Here is a 20,064-nt window from a genome sequence, read left to right on the forward strand (position 1 = left end):
TGCCTGGCAGCTCACTCTCGCCTCACAGCCCTCCTCGTCTCTCCACTGCGCAGAGGAGGACACTGGGACGGAGTGGGGAATCGAATCCCAAGTGCAGAATTTGAACCCAGAACTGGTGCCAGAGCCCTGGCCCTTAAATCGTCCTTGCACTAACTCCCGGCAGCGGCAGGATTTTGGGGAGGTCACTGTCCTCTAGGGGCCGCTACCCAGAAGCTCTCGTAGTCCAAGGAGGGAGTCAAGAGAGGCTTCAGCGATTACCAGGGTTGCAACAAGGCTACCAGCCCAAGACAGTGGTTGGTAGGTTTTTTCTACAAGGTCCTGGTAAGAAATATTTGGGCCATAATGTCTCTGTTGCAACATAGAAAGTAAATAAATGGGTGTGAGGGCCAACCGGTGGCGTGGCTTTTAAGGCTGCTGGATTCCACATGACATGACCGTATGGTTCAAGTCCCAGACCTAGCAGCTTGAAAAACAAGCAGGTATGTGAGTGTCCCATGCATGCCCGAAATCCTGAAGAGGGAGAGGGGATTGTAACGTGGCCATCCACCAAGAGGAGGTTCGTTCTCACTTTTTCTCTCAGTCTCTCTCCAGTGAGTGCAGGTGCCCTGTAGCAAAATTAAAAGAAAAAACAATGTGTGTGACCCTGTAGGATTTTATGTAATTTTCATGTGTCATAAAATAGTCTTCGCATTCCCTCCATCTTCTTTTTCTTTTTTTGGAGAGGTTTTTGCTATAGGGCGCGTGCGCTCGCCAGACAGACAGAGACAGACAGAAAGCGAGAAATCATCCCCCAGGGAGGATGGCTACGCCGCAATCCCTTCTCCTCCATTCTCCTCTCGGGATCTTGGGCACGCACATGCGCCCGGCGTGAGTTTAAGCCACCGGGTCCTAGACTGGAACCGCGGTCGACTACGTGGGAGTCCAGCGACATAGCCATTACGCTAACTGCTGGTCCCCACCCCAATCTTTTAAAAGGGCAAAAATGGGCCCAGCTGCGGTGGCATGGATGGTACAATGCTGTCCTGCAATGCTGGAGCCACATGGGAGGCCATCTGGTTCAGCACTTTGGTTAATACAGAACACAGTACTGTGATCCTAGCTGCAAAGCTATGAGTGTGGAGGATCCCAACCTGGGAGACCCTGTCAATGGCACCTGTTTCTGTCCCTCTGTCCTGAAAGAAAGAAAATTAACTTTCTTTTTTTTAAAGGTAAAGCTAAAAATCTAAAAATGATTCATTGGGGGCTGGCAGGTGGCGTGGTGATTAAGAGCACCAGACTCCGACATGGCCAACAGTGGTTTGAGTCCCGGACAAGGCAGCTTTCTTTCTCTCTCTCTCTCCCTCTCTCCCTCTCTCCCACCCCCAGTCAAATTAGAATGAATGAATAAATAAAATAAATAAAGTTAAATAAAATAATTCTTTTTTTTCTTTTGGACAGGTTTTTGCTATAGGGCATGTGCTCTCGCCAGAAAGAAAAAGAGAGACAGAGAGACAGAAAGCAAGAAATCTACCTCCCCACCACACCCCGGGGGGATGGCCTCTCCGCAATCCCTTCTCCTCTATTCTCCTCTCAGGATCTTGGGCACGCATGAACACCCGCCCGGCGTGAGGTTAAGCCACCAGGTCTGGGACTTGAACCATAGTCGACTACATGGGAGTCCAGCAACATAGCCATCATGCCACCTGCTGGTCCCAATAAAATAATTCTTGAAAAAAAATAAAAAGATTTGTTGACAACCCATACAAACACAGGTGGTAAGTTGGATTGGGCCCAGCAGGCTGTAGTTTGGTGACCCTGTGCTTAGGATATCAGAGCTGAAGGTTATCTTGGCCAGGATGAAATACTGAACATGATTTGCTCAGGATCACACAATAAATCTACTAGAAGCCAGATCCCAGTTTACCTAAGCTAGCTTAGGATACTTTGCACCACATTACTTTGTGTTGAGAAAATAACTTAGAACTAGTGAAAATTGGGAGGCTTGCTTTCTCACTTTACCTCTCTCTCTCTCTGTCTCTCTGGTCAAATTAAAAATACTAATAATAAATAAAATGAAATAATTCTTTTTAAAACTACGTGGGGGACCAGCAGGTGGCATGGTGGTTAAGACACTGGACACTGGTCCACCACGGTTCAAGTCCCGGAACTGGCGATATGCTTTTTAACTTTTACTCTCTCCCTGTGTCTCTCTAGTCAAATTAAAAATAAATGGGAACCAGCAGTTGGTGTAATGGCTATGTTGCGGACTCCCATGTAGTCAATTGCGGTTCAGATCCTGGACCTGAAGGCTTAAATTCATGCCAGGTGCATGTGCATGGGTGCCCAAGATCCCTAGAAGAGAAGGGAGATGAGATCGCAGCGTGGCCATCCCCCCAGGCAGGTAATTTCTCGCTTTCTGTCTCTCTCCGTCTTTTTTTTTTTTTTTTTTTTATGGTGAGCACACACACCTTATAGCAAAAACCTTTATAAAAATAAAAATAATAATTAAAAATAAATGATAAAATTTTAAAATATATATTTTGAAAGAATGGGAATGGTAGGTAGTTAAGGGTGCTGGACTCCCACCTGGCTGACCATGGTTCGAGTTCCAGTCCTGGAGGCTTGCTTTCTCATTTTCCCTCTCTCTCTCTCTCTCTCTCACACTCTCTCTCTCTGGTCAAATATAAATAAATGAATAAATAAATTAAATTAAATTTTAAAAAGAAAATGTCCAGAAACAATTTCATCTGTGGCCTTGTCAATAATGCATAGCTTGCTGACATGGATACCGAACTTGAGCTGTGAAATACTGTTTTGCTTGACTAAAAATGAAGATTTTCTGCTGAGACTTCTCCCTCCAGATTCGTTTCTAGTGGGTAAGGCTACCTCTGTCATCTTCTCTCCATTTCTCTTTCTCTGTGTCTCCCTGTGTCTTTTAATTTTTGGGGTCTTTTATTCTCTGGGCTCTCAAGTCCCTCCTTTATTGTGTTAATTTGTGCTTTTCCTGATTCCATTTAGGAAAGGCACAAACCCAGGCCCATCTTGAGATGGATACTGAACTTGAGCTGTGAAATGGTTTTCATTTTGTGCTTTTTAAAATTAAAGTCTAAAGGTTTTTAATTATCTTCTTTTTCCTTCTTTTTTATTTTATTTTTTTTTCTTCTTTCCTCTTCTCTAATTCTTTTCCTTTTTTTTCTTTATCTTTATCCTTTGGCTGCTCAGCCTCCACACTCTGAGTGTCTAGACAAACCCAAGTGATCCAAACATCTGAATATGATAAGGGTCAAAATATTCCTCTATTCCCACTTAATCTGATGAACAAAGAGTAAAAACAGAACAGAAAAGATACTGTAGATCACCTCTTCTTGCACACCTCTGAATGCTCAGATTGAACTTCAAGAATTAGGAAGAAACACATCATCCATCAGATGACTAGGAATCACTACAGTGTCACAAGAAATGTTGGAAAGCAAGAAAACACCTCTCCTCCAAGGGAAGAGAATAACTCCTCTTCATTCTCAGACAATACAATGGAACTCATGGAAATGTCAGATAAAGATTTGGGGGGTGATTTCTCACCTTCTCTCTGTCTCCCGCTTTCTGGTGAGCGCATGCGCCCTATAGCAAAAACCTCTCAAAAAAAAAAAAAAAAGAAAGAAAGAAAATGGTATATTAGTTCTATTTGAAGGTAATATAGCCTGGTACTTAGTAGGTACTCAATAAACATTTGTTCAACAACCAAACGAGTATAAGGTGCTAGGAATGTAAGTATATTGTTTGATAAAGTAGACTATTTTGGCTGTAGAGGCAAGACTGAATAATACATTGGGAAATGAAGTTAAAAGATTAAGAGCCATTGGGGCCAGCAGGTGGTGTGGTGGTTAAAGACACTGGACTCCCACATGGCCAACTGCAGTTCGAGTCCCAGACCTGGAGGCTTCCTTTCTCACTTTCTCTCTTTCTCTCCCTCTGTCACTCTGGTAAAATAAAATAAATAAATAAAGTTAAATAAAATAAAATAATTCTTTAAAACAAAAAGAGTAAGGGCCATGGAGTTCAGGTTAAGAACATCTGACTTTACTGAGTATGCACAAACGGTTTTACATATGCATTGTCATTTGCAAAAAATGTTAGTAAGGTTAAGGTAGGATTTAGAATATAGTAAATTCTCAATAAATAGTTGTTTAGTGAAATGAACATACATAAGATAGAGAGGGGTGAATTAAAAATATATAATATTAGTGGAGGTATGATATTAGAGGCCTGAATTAGAATGGTGGCCTTCACAGAGATTTGACAGGGAAAGGAGGAGGAATAGAAGGGCTTAGGCACAGATCAAGTTGATAAGAAACAGGATTTATTAAGTATTTTTGAACAGAATATGTTCAAGTTCTCTAATGGAATAGAACTGGACCTCACCCCTGAAGATCTTACTACTTGACTTTTTTTTTTTTTTTAATTAAAGGCTGGGCCAGCCTGTGGCCTGGTAGTTAAGCAGTTGGACCCTACATAGCCGTTTGCACAGTTAGAGTCCTGGACCTGGTGGCTTGAAAAACATACCAGGTGAGTGTATGCAAGCCCAAAATCCAGAAAGGAGGAAGAAATGGAGGAAAAGAGGTTGTGGTATAACCACTCCCTACGGGGGATGCTTTCTTCAGTTTTCTCTGCCCTCCTGGTGAAAACACACCCTCTAGCAAAATTTTTTAAAAATTAAGTGCTGTCCCAGAGCCTAGTGGTTAAGGGAGCCAAATCCTGATCCTGTGGCTTTAAAAGCATGCCTGACACATGTGCTCACATGCCCCAAATCCTGCCAGGAGGGAGGAATGGAGGTAAAAGGTTTGCTTTGTGTCTGCACATTATTGAGCGTTCTCTCTCTCTCTCTCTCTCTCTCTCTGCCAAGCACAGACACTCTCTGGAAATCTTTTTTTTTTTTTTTAATTAAAATGAATGTTTTCCTTAAAGCCAATACTCTAATCTTAGTCTCATGCAACTTTATTTTCTTACTCTACTAGCTGATAGGAGGTAGGAAATGTATATCTAATATATCTGTACTATAGCAAACAAAACAAAAAATTGAAGAAGATCTTGTAAAACTACTCCTTCTTCCAAAACATAAAAATTTTAGATGTATTGTTTTTAACTTCAGAGCACAAGTTTCTAAAGAGGCTATACTCTTGTCCATAACAGAGAGGAGGGTGGTTTAGGAGTGGCAGTGGTAGATGCTAGCTGGCCACCAGACAGGGTTTTACTGTTACCTCCATGGCATCATATGGGTCTAGAACTGACTTTTTTTCTTTTAAGAATTATTTTATTTGGAAACCAGCAGTTAGCGTAATGGCTATGTCGCTGGACTCCAACGTAGTCGACCGCGGTTCGGGTCCCGGACCCGGTGGCTTAAAACTCACGCCGGGCGCGTGTGTGTGCGTGCCCAAGATCCCGAGAGGAGAATGGAGGAGAAGGGATTGCGGCGTGACCATCCCACCTGGGGGGTGATTTCTCGCTTTCTGTCTCTAATGTCTCTCTGTCTGGCGAGCGCACGCGCCCTACAGTGAAAATCTCTCCCCCCCCAAAAAAAGAATTATTTTATTTAATTTTATTCATTGTCATTATCTTTTTTTTTCAAAGAGAGACAGAAAGAAGTGAGAAAGCAAGCTGCCAGGTCTGGGACTCGAACTGCGGTCAGTCACGTGGGAGTCCAGCCACCTTAACCACCATGCCTGCCACATGCTGGCCCCTACAACTGACTTTTCAGGTCTACTCAAAGGTGATCAGACTCAGGGAGACAAACTCATAGGACTCAGAAGAAGCAAAGTAATTTATTAACTTATTTATGATAAGGATGTAATTGTTAAGAAAATCACAATAGGTGGAGAATCCAGTTGTGACCAGGTAGCTGCTTGAATTCTTTGGTCATCTTGTCAAGAAATACTTTTCCTCTCCTCTCAGCCTGCTCTTCTTCTTCTTCTTCTTCTTCTTTTTGTTTAAATTACCTTTGTTATTATTATTAACTTGGCCAGAGAGAGACAGCAAAAGAGATAGAGAAAGTGAGAAAGCCACCAGGTCCAGGACTTGAACTGCAGTTGGCATTATGGTAGTCCATCGCCTCAGCCCCTCTGCAGCCTCTTCTAAGAAAGCTCCTAACAAGGCCAGCAGGTGGCCTAGAGGTTAAGGCAACTGGATCCCACATGGCTGATCGGTCTAAGTCCTGACCTGGTAGCTTAAAAATCATGCCAGGGAAGCAAGGTGGTAAAGGGCGCTGGACTCCCACATGGCCAACCACAGTTCAAGTCCCAGACCTGGTGGCTTGTTTTCTCATTTTCCCTGTCTCTCCCTCTGTCCCTGTCTGGTCAAGTTAAAAAATAAATAAATAAATAAAGTTAAATAAAAATTCTTTACCAAAAAATCATACCAGGTTGAGACCACCAGATGGTGTAATGGTTACCTTTCTGGACTCCCACATAGTCAACCGTGGTTCAAATCCTGGACCCAGCAGCTTAAAGCTCATGCTGGGGGGGTTGGTAGCTGGTGGTGTAGTGGTTAAGGCAGCTAGACTCCCACATGACTGACCACAGTTTGAGTCCCGGGCCTGGTAGCTTGCTTTCTCATTATCTCTCTCTCTCTCTCTCTGTGGTCACTTTTAAGAATTATTTTATTTAACTTTATTTATTTATTTTAATATAGACCAGAGAGTGAGGGATAGGGAAAGTGAGAAAGCAAGCCACCAGGTCCAAGACTCTAACTGTGGTTGGTGATATGGGAGTCCAACACCCTTAACCACCATACCACCTGCCAACCCCTCTGTGGTCAACTTTAAAAAATGTGAAATAGTGACAATGATTACAATTAAATAAAGTAATCCTTTTTTATTTTTAATTATTTTATTTAACTTTATTTATTTCAATTTGACCAGAGAGAGACAGAGAATTTGAAAGAGCGAGAGAGAGAGGAAAGGAGAAAGCAAGCTCCCAAGTCCAGGACTTGAATAGCAGTCAGCCATGTGGGAGTCCAGCACCTTAACCACCATGCCACCTGCCAGCCCCTGTGTGTGTACCCAAGATCCCAAGAGGAGGATGGAGGAGAAGGGATTGCAGCACAGCCAGGACCTCCTCCAGGTGGTGATTCCTTGCTTTATGTCTCTTTGTCTCTGGTGAGCACAAATGCCCTATTAGCAAAAATCTCTCTTAAAAAAAAAAGAGAGAGAGATTTGTGTGTGTGTGTGTGTGTGTGTGCATGTGTGCCCCAAATCCTGAGAGGAGTATGGAGGAGAGGTAAAGGAATCGTGGTGTGGCCATCCTCCTGGGGGGATTTTTCCCTCTCTGTTTCTCTTGAAGGAAAGAAATCTTTGTCTCTCTCCAGCAAGCACATGTGCCTTATAGTAGAAACTGAAATAGGAGAGAGAGAGAGAGAGAGAGAGAGAGAAAGGAAGAAAGAAGGGGGGAGAGAGGGGAAGGGAGGAAGAGAAAGAGAGAAAGGAAGAGAAAGCTCTTAATGGTAGTAGGCACATACTGACAATTTTTTTCTTGCTCTCTGCCTCCCTTTTCTACACACTTAACATTTATCGACACATTCTTCAGAATCAACAGGCTACAATTAGTAAATGTTATGATGTAGGGTTTTTTGTTTTTGTTTTGTTTTTGCTAGAGATGGTGTGTGCTCACTAGAAAGGGAGCCACAAACTCTTCTTTTTTCTTTTTCTTTTTCTGGAGAGGTTTTTGCTATAGGGTGTGTACGATTGCCAGACAGACAGAGAGACAGAGAGACAAAAAGCGACTCGAACCAGGACTTGAACCGCAATCGACTACGTGAAAGTCCAGCGATGTAGCCATTACGCTAACTGCTGGTTCCAAGCCACAAACTCTTCTCATTTTCTCTCTTCCTTCAGGATTTTGGGCATGCATGGACACACACCTGGCATGTTTCTCTTTTTAAATTTTTTTTAAGAATTATTTTTTATTATTTGTTTATTTTAATTTGACCAGGGAGGGACAGAGCGAGAGCGAGACCGAGAGAGAGCGAGAGAGAGAGAGAGAAGGAAAGTGAGAAAGCAAGCTGCCAGGTCTGGGACTTGAACTGTGGGTTGGCTATGTGGGAGTGTCTAGTGCCTTAACCACCCTGCCTCCTGCTGATCCCACCAAAACATCTTTTATAGGGAACACGAATTAGTCTGGTTCTGGATGAATAATCTGTCTAGAACACTTACTAAATTCATGCTGAACAAAATACCTGTATGCCTTAGCAGCAGATCAACAATTTAAGCAGTTCCCCAAGTAGTGACAGTCTGAGTCAGATTTAGAAATGAGTTATTTTTCCATCTTCCTTTGGTTACTAGCAAAAAACCCTCTAGAGTCTCCATGATTTCGACTGTTACAGATGTTATTTGTTTTGGCCAAGTTTTTTGCTTAAGGTTTTATCTGTTCTGGTCAAGATGAACTGTAATGCAGGGTTAAAACCAGCTTAAAATATATGTATAATATAATGCAACCAAATCTAGCTTGATGCAAAGTGGATGGGAGAAGATATCAAGGACAGTTTCTTGGAGAAAGGAAACTCTGAGCTGAGTCTTCATGCTTTTCTTGGGTTGTCCAGACATGTTTTTCTCCTTTCCCTTCCAAAATCCCATCAGAAAAATAGAGGAAGTTTTATTATGCTAGAGGGTGTGTGCACTCACCAGAGAGAGACAGAGACAGAGAGAAGAGGAGACAGTAACTCCCCCATGGGGCATGGTCACACTGCATTCCCTTCTCCATTTCTCCCTTCTGTGGTGATTTTGGGCATATATGCACCCAAGTCTCCTTGTTTCTTATGCTGCCAGGTCTGGGACTCAAACTGCATGGCTGACCATGTAGAATCCAGCTGCCTTAACCACCAGGCAGGAACAAGCTCTGTTGTGTATATCAGTCGTTCGTTTCTCTTTACTGTGGAAAAGTATTCCATCGTATGGGTATACTACAATATGTTTGCTTATCCATTTACCTATTGATCAGGTGGAAAGAAAGGAAATATGAACGATGGTGTTATAAGAAAGTTAAATCCTTAACTACAATAGTACATTAATGAACGATTATAAATTGTTACTTGTTAAATATGACCAGCCACATGGCATAGTAGCTAAGCACTGTGCATTGGGAGCTGAATCCATGTGATTCACCACAGTTCAAATCCTAGTTCCAGTGGCTTGAAAAATATCCCAGGTAGGGGACCAGCAGGTGGCGTGGTGGTTAAGGTGCTAGATACTCCCACATGGCCAACCACGGTTCAAGTCCCAGACCTGGTGGTTTGCTTTCTCACTTTCCCTCTCTGTCTCTCTCTCTCTCTAATATCTTTCTCTGGTCAAATTAAAATTAAATGAATAAATAAATAAAATAAATAATTATTTCAAAAAAAAAAAATCCCAGGTACATGTGCATGCCTGCCTAAAATCCTGATGGGAAGAAAAAAATGGAGAAGGGATTGTAGTGTGACTATGCCCTACTGGAAGGATTCTCTCTCTCTCTCATGAATGCACGCAGTCTCTATCAATATAAAGTTTATTATGGGTAGCAGGTGGCACAGAGGGTGACTAGATCCCAAATGTTTGATTAAGTGGTTTGATCCCACAACTGTTGGCTTAAAAAACATGCCTAGTGTGTGTGTGTGTGTGTGTGTGTGCGCGTGCATGCCCAATATCCCAAGAGAATGGAGGTGAAGGAATTGTGGCATGGCCATCCCCCCAGGGGGTGATATCTCACTTTCCCTCTCTCTGTTTTTCTCTGGTGAGACCACATACCCTCTAGAAAACTTATTTTTAAAAGTTTGTTAAATTGTAAATAAAGGGGACAGCAGGTGGTGTGGTGGTTAAAGGTACTGGATTCCCACATGGCCAACTGTGATTTGACTCCCATACCCAGTGGCTTGCTTTCTCACTTTCCCTCTCTCTCTCTCTTTCTGTCCCTCTCTGGTCAAATTAAAATAAATAAATATATAAATAAATAAAGCTCAATAAAACAATTACTTAAAAATTGTTAAATAAAAAATAACTGTACAGTATATTACGGTATTTAAAAGGAGATATTTGTAATGGTAGAAGAATTTTGAAAGTAGCTACCTCTGGGAAATAGACCAGGAATATGAAACAGAAATCAGCTGCTTTTTGACAGTAAGTTTTGTAATGTTCTTTGATATTTTTAAGCAAGTATAGTCATTAATTTGATGAATATAAAGTTAAATAACAAATTTTAAAAGTAGGGGTTAATCAGATGAGAAGAGCAATCTGAAATGACATAGGCACACTGGAAACTCTAAGTTCTGCTTCTTTTTTTTTTTTTTTCTTTTTTTGGAGAGGTTTTTGCTATAGGGCGCGTGTGCTCGCCAGACAGAGAGGGAGAGACAGAGAGACAGAAAGCGAGAAATCACCCCCCAGAGGGGATGGCCACGCCGCAATCCCTTCTCTTCATTCTCTTCTCGCGATCTTGGGAACGCACGCACATGCGCCCGGTGTGAGTTTAAGCCACTGGGTGCAGGACTCGAACCGCGGTCGACTACGTGGGAGTCCAGTGACATAGCCATTACGCTAATTGTTGGTCCCAACTCTACGTTCTTTTACAAACGTGAATGTTAATTTAAAACTGCTGGGGGAGGAGACCAGCAGATGCTGTAATGGCTATGTTGCTGGACTGCCCTGTAGTCGACCGCGGTTCGAGTCCTGCACCCAGTGGCTTAAACTCACACCGGGCGCATGTGCGTGCGTTCCCAAGATCCCGAGAAGAGAATGAAGAGAAGGGATTGCGGCGTGGCCATCCCCTCTGGGGGGTGATTTCTCGCTTTCTGTCTCTCTTTCTGGCGAGTGTACATGCCCTATAGCAAAAACTTCTCAAAAAATTTTTTTAAAAACCCCAAAATAAAACAAAAATCTGCTGGGCAGAAAAAAGTCGTGGGCAGAAAAAAGTCGTGGGCAGAAAAAAGTGCTGGGCACAGTGGTGCACACCTATAACCCCAGCTATTTGGGAGGCTGAATTTGAGGCCAATCGGGCCATATAGTGAGACATTGACTCAGGGAGAAAAAACTTGATAAATGCCATGAAAATAAGGGCAGTGTAAAAACACTAACAACATATCTAAAAATAAAGTAAATGTAGGGCCTTGCAGTGTCATAGCAGTATAATAAAACACTGTGCAATTCAATCTCACATGGGAAGGTTCCCACTCAGGTCTGGAGACCTCCCTATGTACACCAGGTATACGTTTGCCCATGATCCAGGCTGGCTAATGACAGAAGACAGAGTGTAGCATCAAGATTCTTGGAGATATCCTATTTCTTTCATACTTTTCTTACTTACAGAAAAAATAAAATTAGGGAACCAGCAGTTAGCATAATGGCTATGTTGCTGGACTCCCATGTAGGCGACTGCGGTTCGCATCCCGGACCCGGTGGCTTAAAACTCACGCCGGGCGCGTGTGCGTGCATGCCCAAGATCCCGAGAGGAGAATGGAGGAGAAGGGATTGCGGTGTGACCATCCCCCCGGGGGGTGATTTCTCACTTTCTGTCTCTCTCTGTCTGTGTGGCGAGCGCACGCTCCTTATAGTGAAAACCTCTGCCAAAAAAAAAATAAAATAAAATAAAAAAAAGAGATCTCAGTGCGAACGGTTAACAACTCAATGCAGTCTAAATGCTTTGTAATTCAGAAAAATGGAAAGCACTGAGACATACCCTATAACCTGTAACTCCACTTCTAGATGTGCATCTTTGAGAAGCAATTACCCACGTTCAAGGAAACATGTACCCGCCTTTCACTGACTCACTGTTTCAGTAACAGAAAATTGGAGACAACCTAAATGTTCATCATTAAGGAAATGGGTAAATAAAATGTGATGCATAATTGGATGGAATGATCAGGAAAGAAAGGGGATGAATCATAACTACACATATCATGGATGGCTTTTTTCTTTCTTTTTAATTTTATGATAGGGAGTACATCAAGAGAAACAGAAAAAGAGAAAGGAAGAGAAAGTATGCACCTTCCACAGCCCTGACCCCCCTTCCCCAGTGCACACTGTATTTTGTAGCCTACTCCAGGATCCAGGCCCGTAGTAGCCCGTAGCTTCTAGCACTGCTGTTCAGTTTACTGTGGAATGAGCCACCAGGCTAGGCCCAAGGCTGGCTCTTGAAAACAAAGTTGATTAAAAAGAAAGCAAATTGTTGAATGACGTTTTTAGTGTTACCTTTTATGTACAATAAATAACAAGAAAACTAAAGATTTCTTTTTCTCTCTAAACAGAAGTATTTTTAAAAGCTGCAATGCTGGCTACCAAATACACAATAGCAGCTACTGCTGGGAAGAGGAGGAAGAAACTGAATTTGTGGGTGGAAGTCAAAGGAGACTTTTCGTTTTCTTCTATAATTTTCTCATTTTTCATGTCTCTTTGCTCTCTCCCCAGACACTAGCCTTAACAATGTGTGAGCTATTTAAAACAGACGAACAAAAAACCCCCAGCAAAACATGATAGTATATATTTAGAAGACTGAAAGCAGTGCAGTCTCCTTTTCCCGAAAAACCTTATCCAGGAATAATTTTCAAAGGAAAAGTAACTACCTTAACTGATTATAAATTTGAAGACACGACCTCCCGCCTCCAGGAATTTCGCCAAGCGCAGTATTTTGGCCTAGTCGGCGCGCCGTCCGCGCAGTCTCCAGAAGTCGCCGTAGACTCCGCCCCGTGCGCTCAGGACGGCGCGAAAACCCAATTGACAAGAATTCCGTCCGAAGCCCTGCGGTCTGATCGGCGTTCCCGGCTTTCCCGCCTGGCCCCGGGTCCCGAACTCTCACCCTGAAGCGCCCGCCCGGGGGGCACCCTGCCCTCAGCAGCGGCGCCCCGGAGGCCTCGCTGCCCGCGCTTTATCACCGCCACCCCGCGCGTTACCCCCGCCACTTTCCGCGTTCGGCTCGACTGAGCTGGGCCCAGCCTCCGCGGTCGCTCTGGGCCGGTGGGCGAGGGGGAATCCGAGACGGACCCTTTAGGAGCTGGTCTCCTCCATGGCCTCCAGGCGGGCCGGGCCGGGCCGCACCTGGTCGTAGGAACCGGGATTCTGGGAAGCGGGGAACATGGTGGGGGTCCTGGCCATGGCGACTGCAGGTGCTCCCGCCCCGGTGAAGGAGTACGAGATTGAGGTGAGGTCGAGCATCTGTCGGGCTCTGCATCTGCTGTAGAGCTGGGGCCTGCGGGTGGTGGACGGCGAACGCGATTCCGCTTGGGTAAGGGTTGAAGGGGGACTCACAGCCGTGACATTGTGTAGGCGCTCCCGGAGTGCGTTGTTTCTTAGCAGTCGCCGAGTCCTGACAGACCTCGGGATGTGAAGTGTTTGCGGGGTCACCAAGTAGACAATAGTGGCTACTGCAGGGGAGACGAGGAAGAGACTGAACTTGCGGGTGGAAGTCAAAGGAGACTTTGGGATTTTTTTTTTTCTTCCCTGTGGTTTTCTCACTTTTCTTCTTTCGCTGCCCTCCCTCCAGACAATAGACTTACACTATGTGAGCTATTTAAGGTACCACAGCCAGTTCCCAGATCTGGAAATGTTGGTGGAACCTCGTTTTGGACATCTGATATGTCCTGGAGGATCCCAGGGTCGGATTCTGGGTTCATGATACGAAATCACATAGTAGAACTTTAGCGTTGTAAAAGATCTTTTAAGTTAAACTAGCCCACGCACCTACCTGTAGTAGGAATTCCACTTAGAATGTCACTGCGGGAGTCAAACGAGATACTTAGTTAAAACATTGGCTTCTCTTAGCTCCCGAGCTTAATAACATGCAGTTAGGGGTCTCAGCGGGGCATGCTGACGTTCTACTGTTTATCAGGTTTCTGTGAAGTGCACTAAGCGGCATTACAGTGAGATTCTAATGTGTGAAGTATGGCTAACATCTTAAGGTAGATGGTGCTGTATTTTTACCCCTTTTTATCTAGGGCTGGTATTCTAACTGAAGTTCAGCAGCTTGTTCTTAAAGTGAGCAAAGATGTATGTTCATTTAACATCAGCTCTTAATTTTTAGAATAGAGTGACTTTTGATTACTTGATAGTAGTTATTCTGGTGATAATTGTTTGCTAGGCCATCTTGGGGTTCAGAAGAAGGGACTTCTGGCACTTGAACTGCACAGTTACTGATTTGTTTGTATGGTCGGTTTTATCAGTCTTTTGGTTACAGTTTTTGAGTTTGGTACTCTGCTTAGAGAGTCTGTTTTGTCATAATAATAATCACTGTTAGGGATGGTAAGGTAAAATACACACTGTTTTAATATCAGCCAGGTGATGAGCTATTATCTGTATTCTATAGGTGAGAGATTAAAAGCTGATTAAAAGTAGAACAAAACCAAAGAACAACAACAAAAAACGAAAAAGGAATTAAAAGTAATTTAATTTTTTTTTTTTTTAGAGATTTTTGCTATAGGACGCGCGCGTTGGCCGGAGAGACAGAGAGACAGAAAGAGAGAAATCGCCCCCTAGGGAAGACGGCCATGCCGCAGTCCCTTCCCTTCCAGTCTTGTCTCCGGATTTGGGGCATGCACACACATGCCCGGCATGAGTTTTAAGCTGCTGGTCCCAGACTTGAACCACAGTTGACTATGTGGGAGTCCAGTGATGTAAACATTATGCCATCCACTGGCCCCTTAAATTAAAAGTTTTTTTAAAATAATTTTTTAAATTTATTTTTTAATGCACATTTAATCATTATACATCTTTATAGCATACGACATTGGTTCTCAAAGCATAAATACATTGGATGTCAAGCAATTCAAAGATAATACTTTATGTGATAACTTTCCATACTTGTGTCTGTTACATGTTTTTGTTGTTATTGCTTTGTAATTTTTTTTTTTTTTTACATTTTTTCCCACATTTTATTAATTCACAAAATACCTTAAACTAAAACTATGGACAAAGCTAGACTCTAGTTACAAGTGTACTGTAATTTTCTTCTGAAACATTTTAAATTAGTTAATTTACATTCATTCCCTGAGCACTGTCACAGCATATAACATGTGATTTTTCCCATCCAAAATATACAGCATAGTGGCTTAATCATACATGTTATCACCATTAATTTTTCATTTCTAGTTTCATATATATACATGTATATGTATATTTTACCCCTATTTCACACCCTCTGCCATTTCCCACCTTCCTCCCACACTATCTTAGGTGTCTACAGTTGTTTTCCATTCTTTTTCCCCCCATATTTTATTGATTCACAAAATTTCTTAAGTAATCTAACTACTTTCTATAGCAAGTTTAGCTGGTATGTACATATCAGTGAACACATGTCTGATTTTAGGTGTGAAACTCTGAGTAGAATTAATATACTATAAGCTAACACCTAGCTGATGCTATAAAGCTTACTGTGGTCATTAAAAAGGTATTTTTAAATATATTTTTAATTTCAAGAAAAGCAGTTTTAGCTTTAATAAATCAAATACTAAGGAACTTTACTTAAAACCAGGAAACAGGTTAGGATTCTGTTCTAATAGTAGATACATGAACCTACCGGCAGCTCAAAATAGGACAAAAATCCTTAAAACTGGAAAACAAAGCCTAGAAGAAAATCAGCAATGTTTTAGTCAAAAGTCATAAAATGCTATTTCACCAGTTCAGTCTCATGTACTTAATCTATCTTCTGTTGTGGTCTGATCTTCCTGATTAAATTCTGGGATATAATATTTCAACTCCAGATGCGTCTCTATGTTTAAGTTGGGCATTTTCTTAGTTCCTGAACTCTTATTTCCATGTGTCTGTATTTAATTTTCCTGGTATAGCACTCCTTGAGAACTTCTTGGAGATGTGGTCTGGTGTTGGTAAATTCTTTCAAGTTTTGTGTATCTGAGACTGTTCTCTTTTCTTCCCATATGAAGGATAATCATGCCGGGAACAGTATTCTTGGATGAAATTGCTTTTCCCTTAACACTTTGAATATATTTTCCCATTCTTTCCTCACATTGTTTCTGACCCGCTGTCAGCCTGATGGGATATCCTTTGTAGGTAACTTGGTGTTTCTCTCTTGCCAGTCTTAGTGTCTTTCTTTGTCTGTGGCTTTGGTCAATTTGGCTATAATTTGTCTTGGAGAAGATCTTGGGTTAATTCTATTTGGGATCTTTTATATTTCTTGGGACTGGATCTTTGAGTGCCTGTCTAGGTTTGGAAAGTTTTCTTGTAGGATTTCATGGAATAGGTTATCAATGCCCTTAGGAGTCTCTTCACCTCTGGGATACCAATTATCTGGATGTTTGAACGTTTGATGATATCTAATATTTCTTGTTTACTATTCTCATTTTTGGGGGGCCATTTTCTCAGTTTTCATGGTGGCTTTTTCCCAGCGATTCTAAACTCTACATCTGAAATTCAATTTTCTGTATGATCTAGTCTGCTTTTAATACTTTCAAGGGAGATTTTTGACTTCCTGTATTATAGCCTTCATCTCTAACAAGACCATCTGATTCTTTTTTAGAGTGTGTAATTCCTTTTAGATCTTGCAAGAATTTCCTCACCTCCTGAAACTCGTCAGCTCTTTTCTCCTGTCTTTTCTGCAGTTCATTGTCTCTCTTCTCTTATATCTCTGTTAGCTTCATCATTTTGAATATTCTAAATTCTTTATCAGACATTTCCATGATTTTCATTGTACTGTCTGAGGATGAAGAGGTGTTATTCTTTTCCCTTGGAGGAGAGGTATTGTCTTGTTTTCCCATATTTCTTGTGATCCTGCAGTGATTTCTAGTAATTTTTTGGATGGTGCATTTCTTCCTAATTTTTGAAGTTCAATCTGAGCGTCCAGAGGTACGCAGAAGGAGGTGATCTGCAATCTTTATTCTGTTCTTTTTTCACTTTTTGTGCATCAGATTCAGGGTGAAGAGAGGAATATTCTGACCCTAATCATATTTAGATGATTGGACACTGTTCACTTGGACCCGTCTAGACACTTGGTGCATAGAGGCTGATCAGAAAATGAATAAAGATAAAGAAAAAAAGAAAAGAATTAAGGAGAGGAAAGAAGAAAAAATAAAATGAAAAGGAAAAAGAAGAAAAAAGAGGATTAAAAACCCATAAAATTATAATTTTAAAAAGCAAAAATGGAAACTGGGCGGCATGCGTGCACCAAAATTTCACAGCTGAAGTATGGTATCCATATCAGGATAGACCTGGCTTGGCAGGGGGCCTTTCTAAATGAATGGATGAAGTGAGGAAAGGCACCAGTTAACACAATAAAGGAGAGGCTTGAGAGCCCAGAGAATACTTTACCTTGAAAAAAAAAATTAGAAGTCACAGGGAGACACAGCAAGACAGAGAGAGAGAGACAGACAGAAATGGAGAGAAAGAGACACAGAGCTATCCCTACCCACTAGAAATGTGTCTGGAGGGGGAAGTCTCAGCAGAAAATCTTCATTTTTGGTCAAGGAAACTAATATTTCACAGCCGAAGTACGGTATCCATATCAGGATAGGCCTGGCTTTGCTGGTGCCTTTCCTAAATCCTTAAATTAAAATTTTTTTAATTACTAGAGGGTACACATGCTTACCAGAGAGAGAGAGAGAGCACAAGCACTTCCTAGTAGGGTATGGTCAAGCCATAGTCCCTTCTCCATTTCTCCATCCTGTTGGGATAAGCGGCACAGCATATACACACATGTACCTGGAATATCCTTCAAGTCTCCCAGGTTGCAGAGTTGGGACTTAAATTGTGATTGGCCATGTGAGATCTGACTCCCTTAACCTAGGCTACAAGGTTGGCCCTAATTAAAAAAAATTTTTTTGAGAGGTTTTTCCTATAGAGCATGTGCACTCGCCAGAACGACAGAGAGAGACAGAGAGACAGTACACTCCCCCCCCCCATGGCCCCCCCCCAACCCCCTCCTTTTGGTATTTTGGGCACACATACACACGCGCGCCTGGTGTGAGTATAAGCCACCCTGTCTGGGACTCAAACTGCGGTCGACTACATGAGAGTTCAGCAACATAGCCATTACGCCAATTGTTGCCCCCCTCACCCCCGTTTTTTTTAGTTTGCTTTATGGGGTCGGCAGGTGGCGTGGTGGTTAAGGCACTAGACTCTCATGTGTCCCATCAAGTTCTGGACTTGGCAGCCTGTTTTCTCACGTTCTCTTTCTCTCTCAGTCTCTTTCTAGTCAAATTAAAAATAATAATGATAATAAATAAAATATTTAAATTTTAAAAATTTGCTATAGAGTACATGTGCTCATCCAGGGTAGAGAGAGAGAAGGAGAAGGAGGGAGGGAGAGAGGGAAGGTAAGAAAGCTTGATGGCCATGCAGCAATCCTTTCTGTATTCACCTCTTGGGATTCTGGGTTGCACGCACACACAGCCAGTGTGTTTTTTTAAACCGAAGTCAGCAGGGACCAATAGATGATGTAGTGGTTACTTTGCTAGACTCCCATGTTGTTGACTGTGATTTGAGTCCTGTACCCTGTGGCTTAAAACCCACGCTGGGCTGTGTGTGCCCACATTCCTGAGAGGATAGAGGAAAATGGAGAAGGGATTGTGAAGGGCCATCCCTCTGGGGAAGGGTGAGTAATTTCTTGCTTTCTGTCTCTCTGGCCAGCACACATGCCCTATAGAAAAAAATCTCTCAAAAACAAAACAGAACAAAACAAGACAAAAAATTCAGTTAGCCATATGGGATCCAGCCACCTTAACCACTGCCACCTGCTGGCCCCTAAATTAAAAATTTAAAAGCAGTACATGAGATTAAAATAATTTGCTTAAGACTTCACACCAGAGTGTCAAAGCTAGTAATTGACTCTAGAACTTATTATATAGTGGCTCTGATACCATTTCAGTTATATAAATAATAGCTTATTATCATTTTCTTAATATTTAAAGGTTCTCTAATAGGTCCCAGATGTATATATCTATATGTCTGTATCTATATATCTACCTATATAATATTTTTTAAAGAATTATTTCATTTTGGGGCCAGGAGGTGGTGTGGTAGTTAAAGGTGCTGGACTCCCACATGGCCAACTATGGTTCAAGTCCCTTACCTGGTGGCTTGCTTTCTCACTTTCTCTCTCTCTGTGTCTCTCTGATGAAACTGGCAAATAATAATGATAATAAATAAAGTTAAATAAAATACTTCTAAAAAATAATTATTTCATTTTATTCATTATTATTTTAATTTGCTTTAGGGCATGTGTATTCATGAGATAGAGAGAGAGAAGAAGAAGGAAAGCAAGCTGCCAGGCCTGGGACTCAAACCACAGTTGAGCATGTGGGAGTCCAGTATCCTGACGAACACACCACTTGTTGTCCCTGGCACATATATATTTTTTACATTTTCTATGGGTGGCCTGGCAGGTAGTGTGGTATTGGGCCAGCAGCATGTGTTTGCTGGACAAAGAGAAAGAGAAAGTGAGAGAAAGTGACAAATCACCCCCCACGGTATGGCCACACTATAATCCCTTCTACTCTACTCCCCTCTGGGATTTTGTGTAGTCATGCAGTTGAGCTTGGAGTGTCCTTTAAGCTGCTGGGTCTGGGACTCAACCACAGAGTGAGCCACATGGAATCCAGCTACCCAAACCTCCATGCCATGTGCTGGCCCAAGACCTCGTATTTTTATGTGTAATGTACATTATACTTTTTTTTTTTTTTTTTTTTTTTGGAGAGGTTTTTGCTATAGGGAGTGTGTGCTCTCCAGAAAGACACAGAAAAACAAAGAGACAGAAAGCGAGAAATCGCCCCCCAAGGGGGAAGACCAAATTGCAATCTCTTCTCCTCCATTCTCTTCTCAGGATCTTGGGCACGCATGCACACACGCCCAGTATGAGTTTAAGCCACCAGATCCGGGACTCGAACCGTGTTGGACTACATGGGAATTCAGCGACGTAGCCATTATGCTAACTGCTAGTCCCAACTTTTTTTTTTTTTAAGAGAGATTTTTGCCATAGGATGCAGGCTAGAGAGACACAAAGCCAGAAATCACCCCCAGGGGAGATGACCATATCACAATCCCTTCTCCATTCTCCTCTCAGGATTTTAGGCACGCACACATGTGTGCTCGGTATGAGTATTAAGCTGCCGGCTCCAGGACTCAAATCGCAGTTAACT

At 42.2% G+C, this 20,064-nt stretch overlaps 1 protein-coding gene across 2 annotated transcripts in view; it reads left to right on the top strand.

Moving 5' to 3' along the window:
* Positions 1–21: 21 nt before the first annotated feature.
* ATAD5 (ATPase family AAA domain containing 5) overlaps positions 22–20,064 on the top strand; it is a 75,187-nt gene continuing 55,144 nt past the window's right edge. Inside the window, exon 1 of one of the 2 annotated variants that reach the window (XM_014590109.2) lies at positions 22–297. Coding sequence is in view for 1 of the 2 variants with exons in the window: in XM_006154358.3 (XP_006154420.1) it covers positions 13,059–13,124 (66 nt within the window). In the remaining variant the exon portion in view is untranslated. Of the gene's footprint in view, positions 298–12,871; positions 13,125–20,064 lie in introns of those variants that run through there. The other variant, XM_006154358.3, reaches the window with a different exon arrangement.

Source organism: Tupaia chinensis, unplaced genomic scaffold (genome assembly GCF_000334495.1).
Source record: "Tupaia chinensis unplaced genomic scaffold, TupChi_1.0 Scaffold000407_1, whole genome shotgun sequence".
Lineage (NCBI taxonomy): Eukaryota > Metazoa > Chordata > Mammalia > Scandentia > Tupaiidae > Tupaia > Tupaia belangeri.